General features: G+C 47.0%; 1 protein-coding gene across 1 annotated transcript; it reads right to left on the bottom strand.

Annotated features, from left to right (window-relative positions):
* Positions 1 to 14784: 14784 nt before the first annotated feature.
* On the bottom strand, positions 14785 to 20412 carry LOC146184840 (uncharacterized). Its single transcript, XM_084608632.1, has 4 exons — positions 20403 to 20412; positions 19706 to 19839; positions 17907 to 18128; positions 14785 to 16217 (listed from the first exon to the last, which is right to left on the bottom strand). The coding sequence occupies exons 1-4, from the start codon at positions 20410 to 20412 to the stop codon at positions 16209 to 16211; spliced, it is 375 nt and encodes a 124-aa protein (XP_084464758.1). The 3' UTR covers positions 14785 to 16208.
* Positions 20413 to 23975: the final 3563 nt, after the last annotated feature.

Genomic DNA, 23975 nt, shown 5'->3' with positions numbered 1-23975 from the left:
GAATACCGCCTTCTGAGAGGCCTGGATATATCACACTGCTCTGAGAAAGCCAAGGAAAGGACACAGAGCGGTGGAGGCATAAGAGAGAAGACAGACTGACTGTTGCAGCTCATCGTACCAAGCACAAAAGCCAGCTACTGGCTGCATCTCGCCCATAAACTCTACAGCTACAGCTCTATCCTGCGCATGTTTTTCTTGCTCCTTGTCAGCTGAGTGGGACACCATCTGAAGACTACACAATGTGCACACAAGATTTGCCATAGAGTGGAGAGCTGGGCCAGTTGTGTTGTGTGCTTCTCTCTTTGTCTGCGTCTTTCCGCTGGTTTCAATCCCTACCAATATGTACTCCAGCGTTGTGTTGTGTGCTTCTCTCTTTGTCTGCGTCTTTCTGCTGGTTTCAATCCGTACCAAGATTTGCCATGCTCGCAGCTAAAACCTTCTTTCACCTGGTGTTTCTCAAAGCAGACTTCATGAAAGCGTTTCAAAGGTGTGTGGCTCAGTGAAGGCTGCTAAGTTCAAATCCTGGTGATGGTTGTGCTCACTGACGTAATTGCCTTTGAGTCTGGCGATTCTTTTCTAGGCCTGTATTTCTTCGACGCTACAGTGCAGTCCACTTATAACGATACCAAATATAACGATATATTGCTTGTAACGATCAAATTCTTGAGATTTATCAATTTTGCCAATAGCCCCAATGTAAAAATAAACCAGATATAACGATCAATTATCGGCAATAAACCGGGTACAACGATAGTTTTATCGCCACCCGGTAGATGTTTACTACGAAAATTTGTCTGAATGTTCTATAAAAATAAAATACTAAGAAAAGAATGACGTGAAAACTCAACATATGTGGTGAAAACAGGACTGTCGTGGAGGAATTTCCGAGAAAATAACACTATCATCATCATCACAATCACTGCCTTGCCAAGCAAAGGGTGAGGCCGTATCGTCAGCGCCATCGCCGATTGTGCGTCCATGCAAGATGGTGCCACCCACATAGAAGGCGCGACAGCTCTCGAGATGAAACAGCAGATTCATCGGGATTTCTCGCAGGGTTTCAAGGTTGGAAGCCTCGTAAAAAAATGCGGGCATTCACGCTCTATGATTTTAATAATCATCAAGGCTGGGAATGCCCTGCAGTTGATCCATTCGCTAATCAGTTTCGTGCACGCAACGAGGACTGCTGCCGGCGTACGCACTACTGGAAGCGATGCTCACAGCGATTGTCAAGCTTCAGCTGCTGCTCAAGCAAGCGCGAATTTCCTACTTTTTAAAGTATGTCAAGTTATTTTATGGTTATTGATGTATCCTGGAATAAAGTGTTTGATGCTCTTCAGGTGATTTGAGTTGTTCAACCCGATTTACTCATTGCTGGTAAGTAGGCGAGCCTACATGCACGGGAAAATGCGTGGGTGAGTGCTTTTTTTTTTTCCTTTTCCCTTTTTTCTTTGCCGGTCCAGGTATAACGATAATCGGTTACAATGATCGGATTTTCCGGTTTTCTCAATATTGTTATAAGTGGACTGCACTGTATTCCTCAAATATAAGAAGTTCAGCAGTTTAATTAGCCCCATGATCATCCAGAAGTGAAAAGTGATGAAGCTATCATGAGACAATAATTTGCATTCACAATTCTGCTGCCTATCCTAACATTATACCAAGGATTACAATAGGTGGCACGTCAGATCTCCCTGCACTAGGTGAACTAAATACAAGCTCATACAGCACCATTTCAGCAGTCCAGGGACACTGGCATCAAGCATAAACAAAAACCCACTGTGGCACTGATCACATGCAGCCTTTCTCTGGTACGTCTCTCCCACCATTGTGGCATAAATAAGTTTGGCACAGTTAATATCAGCCTGCCTTGCCATTTGCTGCTGCTGCACAAAAGAAGTGGACTGATTTCCACTCCCACAAAAAGATGGTGTTGCAGTCGTAGACATTGAGGGTGAAGATGAGCATAGACACTACAACAGAACACAGCTAGACACAATGAGTACTACAACAATGTTGGCAAATTTGCGCAATTGGCCAATGTATCGAGAGCCAAATTAGGCATAATAGGTCTCTCAAACATATGAGGAGCACAATCCCATTCTTTGTAGATGTAATAGGTTTAAAGGATTTATTATTCCTAAGCTACTGAGTCTATGAGGAATGCCATGGTAGAGGCCTCCAGAAATTTCGACCCCCTGGAGTTCTTTTAACATGCACCGAGATTGCACTGCACAGAGGTGACTTGCTTTTCACCACCCTATAGACGTGGCCACCATGGCTGAAATTTGATCCAATGTCCTCAGGTACAGCAGTCAAAAAAGCCCTAACCACTGCACCTTCACAGAAGGGCTCGTGCCACATAATAAAAGTAACGGTGATTTGCAAAAAAATTGTGGCTGAATTTAGTACTGTTGATTGCAGCATGTAGCATGAGTGCCACCTGCAGGCATCATATGAAAAAACACCGCCAGAATGCCATGTTTCCTTCTGCAACCTGTAAAATTACCTTTTATTTAGGAGATTGTAAAACTATAAATGCTCCACTCCAATCAAGACCAAATTAAGAAAAAATACTATTTCCCTGTACTCTCCTTTTTTTACTGATCGTTGGCTTCATATGCATGTATGTCGTAAAAAGCCCATCAATCGCTAATCCTTGTCTTCCACCTTCAGGAATGGGATGCCACAATTTTCTCATGTAATCTAAAAACAGTCAAAACATCACAGGACACTATAATGCATATACCATGGTATTCATAATAAATGAACCAGAACACATGCTGCAAAGCATGAGTGGTCATTTTGGAAAAAACTTCCTCGCTCTGCTGTAATATCATCTCAAGGGGTCCCCTGACTGGCAGGCAGATGTATGCCAACGAGGGGCTTCTAGAGCATCCTCAAGGTGCAAAGCCTTCATCTACTTCCTTTCAGTACATACCTGTACTCACTTTCTCTAATGCACAAGGCACATTTACACCGAGGCCAGGACTTTTCGATTTTACAAGTTGGGAAACTGCTTTAAAAAGTGACTAGCTTTAGTAAGCATTTTTTGAGCGGTATAGACTGTGGCACCATCTAAATGCAGTCAATAAAAGCTATCTCCTATTGCCGCTATTGGATTTTGAAAATCGTTTCGTTTCTTTTCTCTTTTCCCTATTATCTCTATGGCTCTTAAGGGGGGACACGGCTCTTTGGCACCGAAAATCGGCCTGAAAATCGGATTTTCAATTTTTTCATTTTCGTATTCCTCGCACCATTCCGCATCTGCACGCAAATTTTCATCCTTATACCCCGCTTATTTATGAAGTTATAGCGATTAAAAAATGCAGTACCACACCCACTGCCCTTTAAATTGTGGACAAACGACACCCAATTTCGATCGCCCGGCGCATGAGAACTACACGCTCCACCGCGGCGATTTTGGTCTCGTTCGAAAGCGCGCGCTTTCGGCTTATTTTTTCTTTCGGAAAGCAACCCTGTGCGCTCCGCCTTCCCCATAAAAAACAAGCAAAAAGATAGCATGCAGCGCGCGCTACTATTGGCCGGTTAAGGCACGTGATCAAAATGGCGTCGTTTGGTTGGTTCCAGCAAGCTAGCCCTGAAATGCGGACTCCCAGTGACGCCATTTTGTCTTTCTGCCGACCACGCTAGTGCAACGCGAGAGTCATGCCAGGCGCGAAGAAGTACCGCTCTTTGCACAAGTTCGGGCGAAAGCAACCAAAAAAACGCGTTAAGAATGCGACTTCGTTGCATACTGTGCAAGAAGCAAGTGCCAGTGCTGCGGGATTGTGTGACGATCACGTTGCGGGCGGCGACGCTTCTCCGATTCCGCTGGACAACGGCGCCGTTCTTCGTGCCGACTGCAGTCGTGTACGTATTGATACCGCGCCTGTCACTAACAGTGACATAACTCAAGTGAGTGCCCGTGAGCAGGCTACGCTTGATAGACTGGTATCGACGCCGGCGACGGCACGAAAGACCGCGCTGTTCGCCGATGCAAGTGGTGCGTCCGCAGAGTCAGATGCGGACGGAACAGCCTTCTATGCGGTAATTGACCTCAGCATTGTGAATATCCTTCTGGATGCCGTGCGGTGCGAAACGTGTCGTGGATGCGTGCGTTTAATTACCAGCGACCGGAGCTATGGCCTCGCCGTAAAACTGATCGTGCTGTGCGACAACTGCGGTGAGATTGCGGCCGAGTGGAACTCGCGGAGGGTTGACGGCGAGAAAAGGTGCAATCCTTTTGAGCTGAATATTCTGGCTAGTCGAGCAATGCTGTCGACCGGTAACGGCCAGACAGCAATGAACGATATCTTTTCGGCGATGGGGTTGTCGCGGCGCGGGATGCACAACAAGACGTTTCAACGGCATCTGAAGAACACACTGCAACCCGCTGCTACCCGAGCCGCCACGACCGCTATGGCACAAGCCGCGCAGGCAGTGGCGAAGGTCTACGATGACTTGTGTTTTGGGCATAGGGGGAACATTGCCGTGTGCTACGACGGCACATGGATGACGCGCGGACACTCATCACATATAGGCGTCGGTGCCGTGGTGGAACTCTTCACTGGTTACGTGCTTGATTATGTGGTGTTGTCAAACTTTTGTCTGGGCTGCGAAATTGGTCCCAAGCCAAACACTGACGGCTACGAACTTTGGAAATCACGCCACCAGTGCCAAAAAAACACCAACTCCAAGGCTGGTCAAATGGAAGTAGAGGCTGGCAAAATTCTGTTTGAAAGATCTCTGCAGCGCCACAACATGCGCTACACAACCATGCTATGCGATGGGGACAGTCGCACGTTCAGTGCTCTTAAAGATGCTGCAATCTATGGCTACATTGAAATAGTCAAAGAGGACTGCATAAATCATGTGCACAAGCGTATGGGAGCAGCTTTGCGCAACCTCTTGCAGAGACACAAGGGTGCAGGGAAGCAAAGTCTTGGCGGCAGAGGAAGGCTGACAGCTGATCTAGTTGACAAGCTGGCAATATATTATGGCCGAGCGCTTCGATCAAATGTAGGTGATGTGGATGCCATGCAGCGAGCTGTGATGGCGACATATTACCACATCACATCTACTGATGACTGCCCCAAACACAGTTTGTGTCCTACCGGTGAGAAGTCATGGTGCCGCCACAACGCTGCAAAGGCAAAAGAGGAGCCTGCACCAAAGCACAATTACAGTCTGCCAAGAGATGTGGCTGATGCTCTTTTGCCTGTTTATAGTCGTTTATCAGAGAAGAGCCTGCTGCAGAGGTGCATTCGGGGGAAGACCCAGAACTCGAACGAAAGCTTCCACTCGGTCATCTGGACCTTGATCCACAAAGAGCGGCACTCATCACTGTTTGCTGTGGAAGCAGCCACAGCAGAAGCTGTGCTGCGCTTCAATGCCGGCTGCAAGCATACAGCAGCAGCAATTCTGCAAGAATGCAGTACAAATGTGACAGCAACTGGGTCCAGGAGAGCTGAAGAAAAGGACTTGCACCGTAGCGTACGTTCTGCAAAGAAGCGGGCGGCTTCGCTTGGCGTTGCTAAAACAGAAAAAAGAAAACACCGCGACAGCATGCACCCCGACTATGCTCCTGGTGCATTTTAATAGCATGAGGTCTTTGGGGTTGCCCTTCCTGATTAAATGCCGTGAGGCTTGAGTGCTTCCGACAATCCCCCAATTTTGGTAGTGTTGCATTTTTTAAAGATCAATATCTCTGGTCCTGTTCTTGCTATTGCTTTAAAAAATTTTTTTCTAGAAAGGGAATCCTGCGAGTCTCATGAAACCAAGGTAAATGCAGTGACGACAAAAGAAAATTTGCTGAGAAGGTTATGTTGTCTTCGGTACCCAAATGGAATTTTCCTTTCAAGCATTTCCTATTGCGTAACTTTGGCTCAAATTGGCATAGGCCATTAATTTTCGCTTCAGATCACTTTCCACCTGTTTCTGATCTTGTTGACATATCAATCATTGACATAATTTACACCTACATGCTGTGAAGTGTTTTTCCTCGTTTTCTCAAAACTGCAATTTTGAGGGTGCTGCAATTTTGGAGGAGAGATATCTCTTAGTCTATTTGTGCTATAGCTCTCATTCTTGTCTTGTTAGAAAGAGAAAACCTTCGACAGTGCCGTAGGACAAAAATATGTACAGTTATTATGCGGCAACATTTACAGAATTAATTATCAATCTTAGGTGCCAACCTGGGCTTTTATTCATAAAAGTTTGACTTATTGTAACTTTGGTTCAAATTCTTCTACCACGTTAATTCATGACTAGCGGCACTCTATGATCCTTCTAGATCACTCTGGCAGGGCTATTCTCCTCATGCCATAAAGTGTTTAGTAATTAACTCACCTCCAAACGAAGAACATGAATTAGGGATTATTTTGAAAGCTATTTCATCTACAAGAAAACTAATCAGATATTTGAAATCAGCATGCAAAAGTACATTAATGGTGCGAGTTTCAGTCAGATCCACCCATAAATAAGGAAAAAAGTTTTAAGAGGGGTGTCCCCCCTTAAGTGTATTAGCTTTTGCTACTGGCTCCCTTCAACTAATCTTATCTGCCAGGTGGTTGTGCATTTATAAACCATCTGAAAGTTTGCAACTTAGACATAGTTTACTTTACTGGCCCCAGACATCACCACAAGCCGTAAACACCTGAATTCTGACCACTCAAAATCGGTATTTTTTGATACATGGGCCCTATGGGAAGTTTCACAACTCGTGCTATTAAACAGTTCTGAATCAGACATCTCAGTTGTGAACGTTCCTCGTGCATTAGGAAAAGTGAGGATAGTGAGTGACAAGCATTGATGAGTGAGAAAAAAATTATATTTTCCTGCACCACCTCCTCTTCTCCACATTCATCTGCGATTCTTCTATGCAGTGCCAAGATAAATTGTGCCCACAAATGAAAATTAAAGACAAAAAATTCTGAAGGAAACTCACAACTCCAAAAATGGCCGAGGCAAAGGCAAGCAGTGGTATGACTGACATGATCGCGAGAGTGAGCTCCCAGCTCTCGAGGAACCCAGTGGCAAAGCCGCTCACAAAGGTGGCAGGTAGTGAATGAAGAGGCCCACTTTGTCTCCAATACAATCGCGTAGGAGCTCCACGTTTCTGAAAAGAAAAAATATATTAATGAATCTTTTGTTGAAAATAGAAAAATTACATAAGAAAGTGGGGGGAGTTCCTTTTACAGGAAAACACTGGACTCTGCCATCTAGGCCCTCAGGTGATAAACTCAAGATTGCAAGGATTGCTATTAAAATGTTTCGGCACGTGCATCACAACGCATGTACAAGCAGAGTAACACTGCACAGATGAGAAAAGCCATCTGGGCCTTCCAACAATAACGTGCATACCAAAGAAAAAATTATCCAGAATTACCTGACTCAGATGCCGACATCTGTGTAAACAATCTAACGACCTTATCAGTCATCTGCCTTAGCTTACGAACAATCTATCTTAGCCACATCGATGTCCTTCGATGTCCTCTTTCCTGCCGCATACATAAACACACAAAGCATTAGCTGTGGTTTAGCTCTGGTTAAACCTGGATGGAAGCAGAAGCTTCTTTTGCCTGGCTATGCCTGTGGCCGATTTATGGGGGGCACTTAATCTCTGCCTTTAAGCATATGACTCGATAGTGTAGGCTAGTCTACCAGCCGACATATAAGGCTCTGCTTTAACCAAGCAGTACTAACATTCCTGCGTGGCCTAGCGGTAGCGTGAATGCCAGGGTCCTGGCAGGCTGGGTCTGATATCAACTTCCCACATGAAAGGAGAGGCCGAGTTGGCAGCTCCAGCCAAACATAATGTCAGGCAACCTTAAGCCAAGTAACTGCGCGCCATGTCAGGTGCCAGCTACCACTGACCCTACCAACACTGACACTGCTGAAGGCTCAAGCTGACTAGCGTAGTCAAGCTTCTGCTTCAACAAAAAAACAAATCTACTGGATGAATGTCTTGAATTTATCTTTGGAAGGTGACAGATATATATAATATACCACTGATTCACAGGAAGGGAATGGCACAGTATCGGTCACACTTGTTTATGTGGACACCTGAACTCCGCGCTGTAAGGGAAGGAAGGAAGGTGGAAACGAAAGTGGAAAGAGCAAGAGGAAAAGCAGTGGAGGGCTCCGGAGTAATTTCAACCCCCAGGAGGTCTTTAACGTGCACTGACATTCCACAGCACAAGGACGCCTCTTCATTTAGCCTCCTCAAGAACAAAAATGACCTTGTGAAGAAAACTGTCAGTAATGTTAAAAGTTTGTGCGTAATGAACAGTGTCCAGGTCCATAAAAATTTGATACTTTTGCCTGCTCATGTTTACATGCCCATAGTACCAATCAAACGAAGATTATTAATAGCACTGTAAAGCAAGAAACTTTAACCTGTGGACATAAAAAGCAGTCTGGAAAATGTGAGCTTCTCTCTTTCTTGTGATACCTACAACAAAACTTCACAGGAAGTGAACTGTTTCCTTACAGCTGCCTGTGTTGACTTGTTTTCCACGTGAAAGCACAGCAATGAAGTAATATTTTTGAAGGCAAATTAATTGCCTTTTCTTCTACCTCTTTTGCTACAGAATGCAAAGTTTCCAAACAAATAGTTAGATAAATACAGTGTACTATTACATGCAAAACGTTAATTCTGACACCCATGACGTTAGGTGTTCACAGAAAAGTTACAGTTTAGTGTTAACATTTGTTCTTCCTTCAACAGCAGGAATCGCCATAACCATTATGAAAGGTTCTAAAATATCCTTAAGTATTTTCTAGCAGAAATCAGATGCTAAGAAATAAAACAAGCATGAATACAAGCATGAAACTTTCAAGAATACAGATTCCTTCTGCCTACAAGTAGAAACGCCTGAACACCACCAGTGTGCACTACACAGAAAAGTGTCCAGTGCGGCGGCAGCTAGTTAAGCAGAAGGAAAGCAGCCGCCTTGCACTATGCCGGCATGAGCCCGGAGCCATCAAGCTGAAAGCTATTGAGGACGGCGACAACAAGACACGGCTTGAGGCAGTAATAAAGATGAGCCGAAGAAGAATGCGGTGTTGTCTGGTCAGTCATCGACTGCGGTCAACAAAAGGGCCGTCGGGAACAAGACGGCTCAAGAGGCACTGCACTGACCGGTACCGCCAAGACGGCTGCGCCAGCATTCTCCCTTCTTACTTGTGCAGACATGCGTCGGTGCCTTTGATGCAGGTGTGCACACAGAACATACGCCACCGGCATACACCGGGGCACTTCTTGTGCCACCATTTGGCACCGCCTCAAATACTTCCTCCTCCCTACCAATTCCGAAACCTTTGGAAGGGTGTCATCAGAAGTGAGAGAGTGTGAAAGTGTGCGATACTGAAGTGATCAAAAAACTCCCTAGACTATGGGCCCGCTCTTCACCTAGGGACACTATGAAATAAAAACTATAAAACTGTGAGGGTGCCGGTGCATTGATGTTTTCGGTTCTAGTTCTAATTCTTGGTTCCTGATGAACCCTTCAAAAATTTTAATAAACAAAGCGTTCTTCGTCCTTCAACTCCGTACTTCTTCACTCAGCAGCACTTCTTTCCTGGGTGGAGCGGGCATCAATGCGGCCGAGGATCCGTCGAGCGGCACCCGAGTCCCACCTCTAACAATAGGAAACTTAAGGCACTGAGAGGAGTTATCAGAAAAGCAAGCATAAGAAGGGAGCCAAAAGAGGAAAGCATAGGTATGTTTTTTTGTTTACCGTTACAGTTGAACCTCGTTATAACGAAGTAGTACGGGGTGCAAAAATTTGTTCATTATATTCAATATTTGTTTTAAAAGTACGCATCCAAATTTCTGCAAAAAGAGTACACTAATAAAAGGAAACAATATGTGCACTAATATTGTAACGGGTATTGCGCCAAACGTCCAGGCAACGCCCTGAGCCTAGAAGACTGCCGAAGTCTCAGCGCGGTTCCAGGCAACCAACCTCATCGTCTACGCCAACTAGCAACCACTTCATCGTCTACGTCAACTAGCCACTGATTGTCTCCGCTTCGTTGTCGACTATAGTTTGGATCAGTGCCCCCTTCTTCTGTAGCATCGACTCGATGCGACGCGGTGCTACTAGGAAGAAGTCAGCGAAAGGGTGCACTAAAGTGTCACAAGGACCCAGCGGCGTTGACGAAAAGTTCAGTCATGTACGATCATGATAGGGCTTCAGCCGAACCACGTGCACGACTTCAGGACGCTGTGGCCTTCGGGATGGAGCTGAAGCTACGGGAACAACGGCGTAGGTGACTACACTGATGCGGCGAACAATCTCGTAAGGGCCGAAGTATCGGCGCAGTAATTTTTCAGATAGGCCGCGATGACGAACAGGTGTCCAAACCCAGACGAGGTCGCCCAGCTCGTAAGTGACGATTCTTCGGCTGAGGTTATACCGAGCAGCGTCATTCGCCTGTTGTCAGTGGATTCTGAGGCGTGCTAGTTGCCGCGCTTCCTCAGCACGCTGAACAAAGATGTCGGCGTCAAGTTCAGCGTCAGAGCCGCAAGAAGGACTAACTGGCAACATGGCATCCAACGGCGTGCTCACTTGGCGACCGAAGACAAGTTGGAACGGGGTCAGTCGCGTCGTCTCTTGAGTGGCGGTATTGTACGCGAAAGTTATATAGGGCAAAATCGCATCCCAGGTGCGATGTTCTGCATCCACATACATAGAAATCATGTCGGTGAGGGTGCGATTGAGGCGCTCCACCAGCCCGTTGGTCTGAGGGTGATACGCCGTCGCACGTCGATGGCTAGTGTGAGTCAGAGTCATGACCAACCGGATTCGGCGAGCCGTAAAAGCTGTTCCACGGTCAGTGATTACCACGGCGGGGGCGCCATGACGTAGGACAATGTTATGAACGAAAAATTGAGCAACTTCGGCTGCAGTAGCTTTAACAAGGGACGCGGTCTCTGCGTACCGTGTTAGGTAGTCTGTCGCAACGACTACCCATGCCCACTTGATGGAAAGGGGTCTTCGGCGGAGCAATAGGCTGAAGAAATCCAGCGGGTTTCAATGGCGGAGACTTGCGACGTTGGCAGTCACGACATGAGTGTACATAAGTCCGCACCGATGGGAGTAACCTGGGCCAATAATACTTTTGACGAATTCGTGCAAGTGTACGGCTCACCCCCAGGTGGCCGGCGGTGGGTTCATCATGACAGGCACTCAATATATCTCGGCGCAACTCGGAGGGCACAACAAGGAGAAACGTCTCTTCACTGTTAGCGAAATTTCGCTTGTAGAGCACGTTACCACGCAGAGTGAATGTTTGAAGCCCACGATGAAAAACACGGGGAATACGGGCGTCGACGCCCTGCAGATAGTCGACGAGTGACGCTAACTCTGGGTCCATTCTCTGCAGCTGCGCTATTTGGATTGTACTAATAGCCCCCAGAAAGGAAAAATCATCGGCCGTTTCTTCTGGACATATGGCGATGGGCGAGCGCGACAGACAGTCTGCATCCTGATGCTTCAGTCCCGATTTGTATACGACTTACGTCATACTCTTGTAATCTAAGGCTCCATCTAGCCAATCGTCCTGAGGGGTCTCTGAGGCTCGCGAGCCAGCATAATGAATGGTGGTCGCTTATAACGCGGAAAGGTCGGCCGTAGAGGTATGGTCGGAACTTGGTGAGGGCCCATATTACCGCCAGACATTCTTTCTCAGTTGTTGAATAGTTGGTTTCGGAGCGGGTAAGTGTTCGGCTCGCGTAAGCGATGACCCGTTCTGCACCGTCTTGCCACTGAATTAGTACTGCACCAGCCCCAACATTGCTGGCATCAGTGTGAACGTCAGTTGCGGCGTTTTCGTCAAAATGGCCTAGTATCGAAGGATTCTGTAGGCGGCTGCGAAGCTCAAGGAAAGCGGCCTCTTGTTCACTTCCCCACAGGAACGGCGTGTCATCTCAAGTCAGTGTGGTTAGCGGTTATGCGATGTGTGAAAGGTCTCGTACAAAGCGTCTGTAATAGGAGCACGAACCTAAGAACCGTCGAACCGCTTTCTTGTCAGTAGGGTGCGGAAAACCAGAAACGGCAGCTGTCTTTTCAGGGTCCGGGCGAACACCTTTTGCGCTGACCACGTGACCAAGGAAGCGAAGTTCCTCAAAGACGAAGTGACATTTCTCCAGTTTGATTGTCAGATTGGCGTCTCGGAGAGCTTTTAACACAAGGCGTAACCTTTCTAGGTGTTGGTCGAAGGTGGTCGAAAATATGACGACATCGTCCAGGTAAACCAAACACGACTGCCACTTCAAACAGGACAGAACGGTGTCCATCATGCGTTGGAACGTGGCCGGTGCCGAACATAGGCCGAACGGTAGCACCTTAAACTCATACAAGCCATCGGGTGTCACGAGAGCCCTCTTCTCCCGGTCTCTCTCATCCACTTCTATTTGCCAGTACCCACTTTTTAGGTCTAGCGACGAGAAGTATCGGGCATCTCGCAGTCGATCGAGTGCGTCGTCTATGCGGGGAAGTGGGTAAACGTCCTTTTTAGGGACGAGATTAAGTTTTCTGTAATCGACACAGAAGAGCAGAGTATTGTCCTTCTTTCTGACGAGAACAACCGGCGAAGCCCACGGGCTTGTAGACGGCTGAATGACATCATCGGAAAGCATTTCTGTGACCTGTCTCTGAATCGCTGCTCGTTCCGCTGGAGAAACGCGGTATGGGCGCTGGCATACGGGGCGCGTGGTCTCGTCTGTTATTATACGGTGCTTGGCGACCGGAGTTCGGCCCACTTTGGAAGACGTTGCGAAGCAGTCTGCAAAATCTGCCAAGACAGCCATAAGAAGATCCTTCTGAGCCGGCGATAACTCGGTGTTTATTTCGACTGGTGGCAGAACGTGACGAGGTCCAGTGTCGTCTTGAAGGGCTTCTTCCACGGTGCACAGATGTGGACACTCCGCGACGTCTTGGAGGAAGGAGATTACCGTGCCTTTGACGAAGTGCTGAAATTCGTTCAAAACGTTGGTGAGCAGAACGGTAGTGCAGCCATCCCGTAGGTGGACGAGGCCTCGGGCAACAATGAGACCCCTCTCAAGCAGCAGCGGGATATGACCCTCCGCCATGCCCTCAAAGTCATGAAATAGGTCATTCTGCACGCGCATTACGACACTGCACCGTGACATCACCCTCCACAATACTCAGAGCATGGCTACAGGGATCGCGGGTGTCTAAGCGTGCCACTGCCAGTTTGGTCGAGAGTGTGACTCGTGCCTCGTGTAGGTCGATGACAGCACCGTTTGCCTGCAGAAAGTCGAGCTCCAGAATCAAATCTCTCGAAAATTCGCGCAAGACAACGAATTCCCCAACGTAGACGAAACCGCGGATGCCAATTCAGGCTGTGCACCTTCCGGCCAGGCTAATGAGGTGACCTCCAGCCATGCGAATGCTAGAGCCCAACCATGGCATCACAACTTTGCTCAATTCCTGGGCGAGGGCGTGGCTCATCACTGAATAGTCTGCACCGGTGTCAAGTAACGCGATCGTGTTAGTTCCGTCAAGTGTCATGCACAAATCAGAAGTAGCCCGTCGGATGCTGTCGCTACCCTGCCCCTGTGAGAAATCAGCGTATCGGTGTATCGGCGGCGGAGGATCTTCAATTTTTCCGACAACAGCGGCCCTGCCTCCGGAGACCGCTGGAATTAGTTTTCCCGGTGTGGACTTTGAGAACGCCGCTCAGTATTGCTGGGGTCTCTGCGAGGGCTTGGGGAATGGTACCGCAGCGGAGATGACGATCCTGAGTCATAGCACCTGTATCTCCCAGGCCTCTGACTGGCCGACAGATGAGCTTCTACTTCGAGCGGCCGTTCGCCGTTCCGTGGACAGGGCGTATCGGGTGCGAAGCCGGGAAGTCTCACTCGGCGATACGGGCATGCACGGTTAAGGTGGCCGGCCTCCCCGCAGTGGTAGCAGATTGGCCTGCGGTCCCGCGTACGCCACACGTCCGACTTGCGAGGGCGTGTAACAGGCACCACAGCTTGAGCCGATACGTCATACGGACTGATGTGACTAACCACCGGTGTCGGGTCAATAGGACCACAGGCAGCTGCTTGACGTGCGACGAACGCGTACGTTCGTTTGTCGTCGACCCGTGGAGGCATGGTAGCGACAGGACCGTAGGCAGCTGCCTGAGGAACAACGGATGTGTGCGTGGGCATTTCATCGCCGCGCTGCAGTACGTTGGTGGCCGGGAATTCACGAGCAGCATGGCGTACTTCATCTCTGACGACTTCGGTCAGTGAGGTCACTGGCGCACTCGAGACAGACGGAAACGTTGGAGTTCCTCTCGAACAACCAACCGAATGAGGTCACGTACGGCATCCGCACCGCCTCCATGGCACGACAAAAAAACATCTGGGGCCAGACTGCTGACATCTTGGTTGTACTGCCGGGCCCGTTGTTGGAGCGTCGTTTCCATGGTCGTTGCTTCCGCGAGGAATTCAGCAACGGTACGCGGTGGACTGCGAACGAGGCCCGCAAACAGCTCCTGCTTAACTCCACGCATGAGGTGGCGAAGCTTCGTCTCCTCTTTCATATTGAGGTCTGCGCGCTGGAAATGACGGGTCATGTCTTCACAGAACATGCGTACACTTTCATTTGGACGCTGGTTTCTGGACTGAAGTGCAGCTTCAGCTTTCTCGCGGCGATCGGCATTGGGGAAGGTGGTCAGAAGTTCATGGCAAGATGCTTGCCAGGTGGTAAGAGCGCCCTCGCGGTTTTCGAACCACGTACGCGCAGACTTTTCTAGGGCGAAGTAAACATTATTGAGCTTTCGCTGGTCACTCCAGCCGTTGTACCGAGCCACTCGCTCGAAGGTAGCCAGCCAATCCTCAGCGTCTTCGATGACGTCGCCGTGAAAAGATGGTGCTGTTCGCGGTGGGTGGCAAAGGATCGGAGCTGAGAGCCTGGGATCAGTGACCATGTCGAGGTGGCTCGAGAGTTGCGGCTGCGTGATCCTCGTAGGGGTGGAAAGGGGCCCAACCTCAGGCGACTGTCCGCGGAGGCGGCGACTGAGTCGCTGGTGGACCGGAGTCAGATCCGTCGTGAAGCGTGTAAACGTGGGAAAACGTACCCAGCGCACTCCACCAGACTGTAACGGGTATTGCGCCAAACGTCCAGGCAATGCCCTGAGCCTAGAAGACTGCCGAAGTCCGAGAGCGGTCCGAGCAGCGGTCTGAGCGCGGTTCCAGGCAACCAACTTCGTCGTCTACGTCAACTAGCCACTGATTGTCTCCGCTTCGTCGTCAACTATAGTTTGGATGAATATGGATAACACAAAGGTGTGAAAACGCACAGCCTAGAAGACTGCCGAAGTCCGAGAGCGGTCCGAGCAGCGGTCTGAGCGCGGTTCCAGGCAACCAACTTCGTCGTCTACGTCAACTAGCCACTGATTGTCTCCGCTTCGTCGTCGACTATAGTTTGGATGAATATGGATAACACAAAGGTGTGAAAACGCACAATTTTTTAATTAAAAGCTAGGTATAAACACGAAATCTCGCCTTTCGTTCCATGTTTGAGAGCAAAAATGAAGGAGCCAACGGACTCAGGGAGTGCAGCATGCACGGGTCATTTGGAGTGGCAGAGGCACAACAGAGGCTCATGATATGATGAGGCAATGTGGATGACATGCCAGTCAGATGTCTGTCAGCCGTTGCATGGCTAGACTCGAGTGGTGGTGGTGAGGGAGCCGGCCATCATAGAGTTTATGCTGGCCATGGCGTGGGGATGTGATCTCGAAGGCTATAATCCGTTGGCGGTAGTATTTGTTGTAACCTCAAAATGACACGACACGCAAATGTGCAGGCAATTCAAAAATTGTGTTTCTTGGTCTTTTTTCCTGCTCCTTAACGCATTTTTTTGCTGCTTGAATGCAAGAAAGCTGCTTCGTTATAACCGATCTAGTGTCAAATTCTGAATTTTTCATCTTATTATACAGATTGAACTCCCATAGAAATAAAGCATAGACCAACCAAACTTTGATTTTTAGTTTGTTTTATCCAATAATTCGCTATATCTATGTTCATTATAGCGAGGTTTGACTGTATCAAGTATTAGTTAAACGTGCAAATAACTGACTAGGAAGTAGAATAAAGAACGACCACATGCTACCAGTAGGATACAAACCCACAACCTCTATGCTGTTCATTCTTATCTGTGCCGTGACGAAGCCCATCAATTTCCCTGTATGCGAATACAGAAAGGCAAGTGTGTAAATAAAAGAATTTTCTTTACATGTGTCAGCGAATTACAATGCCTCCATTCACTTCTTCGAAGCCTCTGACAGATACCTGCCACCCCTTTCTCTCCAGCTTGCAGCATTTCTGCTTGGATATTTTCAGTCACCAATACCTTTCAGCTCCAAATATTGTGATCAATCAGCCGTTACATCTTCCTTGACATGTGCTGACCCTTGAACAACTCCACCACCACTGAGGCAAAGACTTGAAATGCATACACATGGCACAGTGAACTTGAAAAGTTGCACGCGTGCAAAGGAAAAACCGCGCAGCATTCTGTCTGTTATGCTCTTCACCCTTTTTTATCAAGTTCAGGAAATTGGTAATTGCAAAGCCATGCTTTTTGCACCTGTATTTTGCTCCCACCACCTAACAGAGGCTACTTCTGATGCTGGAATAGCATTCACGCATAGTGTTGATGCAGTTTCATAAAAATGTTCCGGTCAGGGCAGCATGCGCGTAGCAGGTCTTGCGGTACACAGCACTCTGTTCCAATGAAACTCCATTTTAAAGCAGTTTCTAGGAAACCGAGTCAATTGATGTTGATCCCAATGAGCTTCCCCATTTATTCCTCGATTCAGCAGTACAGTGCCTGTCGAACCATGATGCACTTTCTCGCAAAAGCGAGTAGAACAACTCTTGCCGCAGTCTGTACAGCTGACCATCCCAAGCAACAACATACCTGTCATCAATGAGCATGTATACTTTCGTAATGAAAAATGCCACAAAAAAAAGAAAAATTTAAACCAACAAGAAACCTTCTCCAACACTGCATGGCTGAAGATAAAAGTACACATACCAGAAAAGAACAGATACCGTATATCAGGTGGAGGTGTGCCATTTTCTGCCGTCTTTACTGTTCACCAACTAGCCCAACTCCAGATTGTTTACAAAGATAGAAAGAAGCCTTAAGAAATGAGCGGAGCTTAAATCAACTGCACCAAGAACATTAAATGCTTATCCTAAAAGCACTGACAGCTTTGCTGAGAAAATGAACCTGCACTCTCAGTTATACCTGTGACACCATAATGAAAAGAGGGATAAAAAAAAAGAAATGGGAGCCCCTTGCATGTAATATGCCAATAGGCATATAGTTCCAAATAGTAGATAATTTAGGACTACATCTAGCTTACTGCTTTTAGACATAAGTCCAAAATGCCAGAGCACAAGAGAATAGACACTAAACCAATATCTGAGGGCGTGGACTAAAATCCTTGAACCAAGCATAAGGTGAGCAGTCAATCGTCTAAGGGCATATATAGGTAACAAGAGCAAAAAAAAAAAAGACTAAGAAAAAAAAGATGTGCACATTTGCTTTTCTGCAGCACTGGCCACCAATATTGGCCCCCATCCCATTATAATTTATCTTATTTGGAGGCTACAGTAACACAGAAAATGGGGAGTTTATATAGATTCACATTCTCACATACTAATCTTTCATGACCAACACTTTGGTAATACTGGGCGATTAAAAAAGGCATGTATGCAAAAATCGAGTATGAAAAATTATTCACTTGTAGCATAAAACTAAGTTTTGGTATAAGAATAAATGAAACTTGCGTATGTGTTAAGCAATGATGACATAGGTGAGGAAAAACTTGCGCATCATTTTGTTGCGCTCAAAGATGGTTACGGTGTCAAAGATGGTCATTGCCCCACTGTGCTGTATTGCTTCCACAGAGGTCTCGGCAGGTGGCAGAGTGGTAAAGTTGGTGCTGCCACCATCGTAGAAGGCGACAGCTTGCTGCTGGTGTATGAAGGCATTCGTCATGTGACCAGCCTGGCCAGCCGGCAGGAAGGCAGAGATGGTGCCGAGGAACAGCAGGACGATGTCTTGTGCAGTGGCATCACAAAACTGCAACACAAATGCGACAATTTATAGGAGAACACAGGTGAAAGTTCCAAACTGGTTCAATCTAGTTTTTGCAACAGTTTACAGCAGATTGCAGCCTAAATCAGTTGATACATGCTAGCTAGAATAAACTGATAATTTCTTCACAAACCAGTTAGAACAAACATGTCATCTTTCCCATGGTGACAAAATATGGAAACGGCACATACATATATCTAGGACGCTACGTGCGTGAGGCTATTTATATAGAGCCATGTAACTATATTCTAAACAATTGCAGTGGCCACATGCGTGCAGGCATTTGTGGACAGTGCTCGGACACTTGCGCGCGAGCGACGTGAACTCATTGCGCTTTTGTATTTTGTAAATATGTACATACCTCCCCCTGTCCTTTCTTCCTATCGCTCCCCTCGGTACTTCCCTTGGCTACCGTCTCTCTTTCCCATTTTCTGTCCCGCCGGCTGCCGCTCAGGTGCTTTAGTTGTTTAGACAGCAGTTCCCGCCGCCGGCCACACACTGTTCCTTCTTTTTTATTATTTAATAATAAAACCACTACCACCACCACACAGATATCCAAACAGGAGAGCATGCACTCTTTGAGTACAGCTTAGGCAATACTCGTAATAGTATTAACTTTTGAAACAGTGAGAAGTGAAACAATGGCTCATTTTATGTGAAATCCAAAAGATAGAACTTGACGATAATAAGGGATTTAATCTTGCAGTAGCTGGTGGAAATAATTTTCGTTTCCAAATTCAGCGATAGTGATTACCACTGCCAGCTTGAAAGTTTGGTTTATCAGGTTTAATTTAACATCCCAAAGCGACTAGGCTCTGTAGTGGAAAGCTGCAGAAATTTCGACCACCTGGGGTTCTTCAACGTGCACTGACATTGTACAGCACACGAACGCCTTGCTTTTCGCCACAGTCGAAAAGCGCCCGCCGCGGTCGGGATTAGATCCCGCATCCCTTGGGTACAGCAGTCGAGGGCCTGCACCCATACACCCTACCCGTTAGGAATAATAAATGTGTTGAACAACAACAACGGGGCAAGCTTGAAAAGAGGGAACGAGTTCTTAGCTCAGTAATAGCATTTCTTGTAAACAACAACTCTGACCCAGAACCATCGCGGTAATCGATCGGTACAGTGCACGATAAAAAAAAAAATATATATATATAAGAAGCAGACTGGTGCGACAGTCAAAGCAAGCAGACGCAGGCAAGGATTTGTGGCCACCCAACGAGTTCTAACCTTGTTTCAGCCAACAACAGGAGATAGAGATTATGCCGATAGGCGCGATCGACAAAACGACGTTATGAAGGCGACAGTCTCCTTCAATTGACTATCACAGCTCGGTCGGCTTGGTGCAAACCAGTGTAATGTTTTAATTTCTAAATGACACTTTTTGGAACCCTGTACTCTCTATAAGAAAAAAGTTGACCTAAGAGAACAAGTGCCGCTTTATTTTATTTAATCGTGCCATATATAATTTAAATCGCGCAGCGAGAACGCTGATGCGAATGCTTGTCATGCAGTCAAAAATTACACGAAATACAAACTAAACAGCCAATGCAACTTACCAGTTTCCAGTCAGAAAACTTCTTGAGACGCGGGCATCTGACATAGTATGCAACGCGCCAAAATAAAAACCACGAGGACCGCCACCTGTTGCTTGGCTCGTTTGTGTATGCAGTCTGAGTGGCGTCCTTCGTTGCTATGCGACGTTACTCTGGCACGAAGAATACTTAAAAATAATATTGCTGAAAGATAAGCTTTATGCTGTAAATTAAATATATTATACAAAATATATAAACCTGCACTTGTTATCAACGTTACTAGTAACGTTGGCTGATATCTTAAAATCATCTTGGCCGAGGCTGCAGACACACCCGTGGCAGCAGCCTACACCACACACGTTTCTCCTCCTGCCACGCACAAAAATACGTCACACTCACGTGACCCGCGCATGATGACGTCAGTGGATGCGCGCTTCCGTTTAAAATGGCGCTCTGCAAGTGTTCAGCCGAGTAGCGTTTCATCTGTGTGATATTTGCTCGTCATAGCTTTAAAAGTGTTAATTTTGTTGCGGCGGTGTTAATTATTGCTATTGGTACGCATGAGCTATTTTGTGTTGTGAGTTGTGCGGTAAAGGCGAAGTGCTGCACGCGCGCAGCGAGAAGAACAGTCAATTGCTGCGTTTCTGTCTCGTGTAAGATACTACATATTTTGGCGACGAGGATGTTAGCTTAAACCAGGACCTCGGCGTGGACTGCTGGCCGTCTATCATGCCCACTCCTGCCCACTTGGCGAACGACTCCACATGGCAAGCTCGCAAACGAAAGTGTCGTCGGTGCGGCGAAGTGGGCTATTTGGAATCTGTCTGCAAGTCGTCTGATCGTTCCAGTGAAGTGCAGAAAGTCGAAGATGATTCTTCCAGCAATGCTGCTATTGTTCAGGTCTCTACTGTTCCTCTGCAACCTGTTGCTTTGCCAGGCAAGCTTTGGGATAAGCCTGCTATTGACATCGTGGGCCGTTTCGACCAAGCTCCTAGTAACTGTCGCTTTGCAATAACACTCATTGACTATTACAGTAAATGGCCAGAGGCTTCTTTCACAACTGCCACAGTTCAAGAATTGCTTCTAGGTACATTTGTTCACGAGGATTACCCTGAGGAAATAGTGTCGGATCATGGACCACAATTTTCATCCTCGGGGTATACGTAACTGCTACTCCTCAGTTTATGACCCTTAAGCCAATGGACTTGTAGGACAGTTTAATAGGGTTTTCAGGGCATATGCTCAGATGGCTCTTTGCGAGCGACGTGACCTACGTACCGCTATTATAACTGTGTCTACAACTGTGCGCCACATTCCACGACAGGAATCGCGCTAGCCATCCTAGTTCATGGCCAGATGCCTCGCATAAGACTTAACGTTGTGTGCCTGCCCGGATCAGTGCTTCTCGACTGATCGTACAAGAGCGCTGAAGCTCTATTGCCAGTGGCTAGAGCAGAAGCAAGCCAAATATAAGCTTTATGCAGACCAGCGAAGTGGAACCAAGCACTATGACTTTCAGATTGGCGACTATGTGCGAGTTTGCAAGCCGATTGTGTGAGGCAAGCTGGCTGCTCGGTTTCAGAGCCTCGAAGAGTTGTTGAGCGAATTGGACCAGTCTCACACCTGCTGGATGATGGGCGAGTGTGGCACTCGTCCAAATTATGAGCTGTTAGAAAAGCAGTTGTTCAGCGCCAACCTCCGCCCTCAGCTCTGATGGCTCTCCCCGCTAACATTTTGTTGCTCACTGACTGCACCCGAGTGTCGACCAGTCCACTACCAGAAACGCAGACCAGAGTCCAACCTCGCATAACCCCACTAACGCAGATGTTAGCCCGGGAACTTCCTCATTCCTGGCTTTGCCCGGCACAGAACCGACAGACCCCCCTCAACCAAAGTGTGCCTCAACAGCAGCAACTACTACTCCTCTTCCTTCTCCCCGCAGAAGTAAATGTGAAAAGAAGCTTCCCGCAAGGTTTAAAAGACTGTGATGTATTAGAGGATATTTAGCCATTTGCCAGCAAGGTTTTTTGTTTTTTTTAAGTGCGGTGGAAATGTGATGAAGACGGTGTTGTTGCACATGTGTACACAAGAAAACTAGGAAGTGAAATACAGAATGGCTGGAGAGTAGTCAATTGCTGCATTGCTGTCTTGTCTACGCTACAAGTTGCATTATGTTTCTTTGGTTCGAACCCGGGTGCTTCAGAACAGTAGTTGGTTATGTAAAGTGTTGCTCAATTCAGGTATAGGCATTTGGTAGGAATGAGCTAGTCTTTTGCATATATTACATAGCCCTTCTGGCCTTTTGTGCATATTGTCGCGCACAAGATAAAGGGATGTTCCTTACTTTTGCTAACCTTCAAATAGTGTGTCGTGTGGTGGCTGCATGGTGACTAGGACAGTGAATTACGTTGACCAATATTTTTCATCATGTCGCAGTCACGATTTTGTACGAGCAGACAGAAATAGCTAAAGATGTTTGCACGGGGCAAATGACATCTATGTTCTCATTTACCAATTCACTTGACCGGTTAGCTTACGGCATTGTCGAGAGCGAGCCTTTGGCGTAAATCGCTTTCTTTGCCATTCTCCTGTGAGACCAGAACAAGTAGACAGCTAATGTAAGCCAGACCACTCAACTTCTACACACAAACGATCGTTATAGGCAGGCACTGCATTGTGTATCCAAGGTGGTGAGGGAACCATATCTGGTAGACTACCAGTAGGCCTGTTCCTTGGCTGGAGTTGCAGAGGCGCTCTATTCAGCGCACCTACTGGAGGAATAGTCGAGTCTCCCCATTTTGGGCTGGAACTGACCTGCGACGCTATTTATTAGGACTACTTTCCACCAATAAGGTTATCTGCTTTTACTTCAGGTTTCCATGAAAATAATTAAATAGTGCTCCTTTGTTAAGGCGCTACACTGATCAGCTCCCTTTTTAACAGTGATCGGACATTCCAAGAGCCTAAATGGGGAATGCTGCATACACATGCAGTTAAATTACTTAGAATTTAGTAAACATGTTTATTCAGTCATAATTTTTGACCTACTATGTCTAAATATTAAAACATCCTTGCAGCCAGTGGAATTACATTTTTTAATCAATAGCTTTATGGGTTGAATTCATGATCGAACCGGACGAAAAGCACAACAGCTGTATACATTCCAGACCAACTTTGGCTATGAGCGACACTTTAGGGGAGGGCTCTGGATCATTTCGATCACCTTTAACTTCTTTAACAGGTACTGACTATGCACGGTACACGGGTGCTATGCTTTCTGCATCAATTCAAACACGGCTGCCACGGTTCAAACCACTGTACCCTGGTTCAGTGGTTGAGCATCTTAACCACCGAGCCACTGTGGCGGGGTAAAAGTAAAAAAATAGGTATATAAGCCTTGACTTTTTTCTTTGCACACACCATAGTTTATTTCATCCATGTCTCTGCTGTAACACCCTAAGTTTACTTCACTTGACAATAATGAATCAAAAGCCAAGACATTTGTGATAGCCACAGTTGCTTATGCGCCATAAAACCCCATATAGAATTCTGCGTATGGAGCCGCAACTTTAAACCCAAGCTCTAAGGCCATCTTAGCCCATGCAGTGCTCAGGGCACTGCTGCCACCCAGTCAAGTGATCTTGCAACTTTGGTGACAGGTTGCAAAGCTTGAACAGTTACTGTGCACTCCTAATGCACTGTATGCAATGACAATGGCGAAGGAAGGCGAGAGACGGTGGCAGGCGGGCACCATCTACAAAGCTATCCGATAGCCCCCTTCGGGCCCTGACAGAAAGAACACTTTCATATAATGCCTCCTTCCTGATAAGCATGGAAAGCTCTCATTGTTACAATTGCTTTTTTTTTTTTTTTTTTTCTGTTGAATTATGTTTATGAAGAGCAGTACTCTCCCCCATTTTTTTCTTTGTGCCACTCCACCGAGAGTACCATAATGGCAGACCCTGATTCTCTGTAAGAACAAAGAGTAGAGTTGCCTGGCACTTCCTATGATTTTGTTACTCTTCAGAAATGCTTGCTTTTGTCGCAATGCCCCGTCTACTTACTCCCTTGGCTTTGGTATCTGTGACAGCACCTTTTGCATGACATTGTGGCCTATAAGGTTTGACAGCAGTAGTCAGTAAGCCAAGCACAGATTCCTCGTGAACTTTTACTAAAGCTTTTGTAGCACACTTGTTGCAGGCAGGTTACCTGCATGGTTAGTCAAAGGACCCCATGCCTTGGGGTGTGCAGTTAAGCTGCACAATGGGGAACTTTTGAAGCTGCCAAAGTTTCT

The sequence above is a fragment of the Amblyomma maculatum genome, chromosome 7, assembly GCF_055883805.1.
Source record: "Amblyomma maculatum isolate TAMU_Amacu chromosome 7, ASM5588380v1, whole genome shotgun sequence".
NCBI classification, from domain to species: Eukaryota; Metazoa; Arthropoda; class Arachnida; order Ixodida; family Ixodidae; genus Amblyomma; species Amblyomma maculatum.
This window is presented reverse-complemented; position numbering and strand designations above follow the sequence as displayed.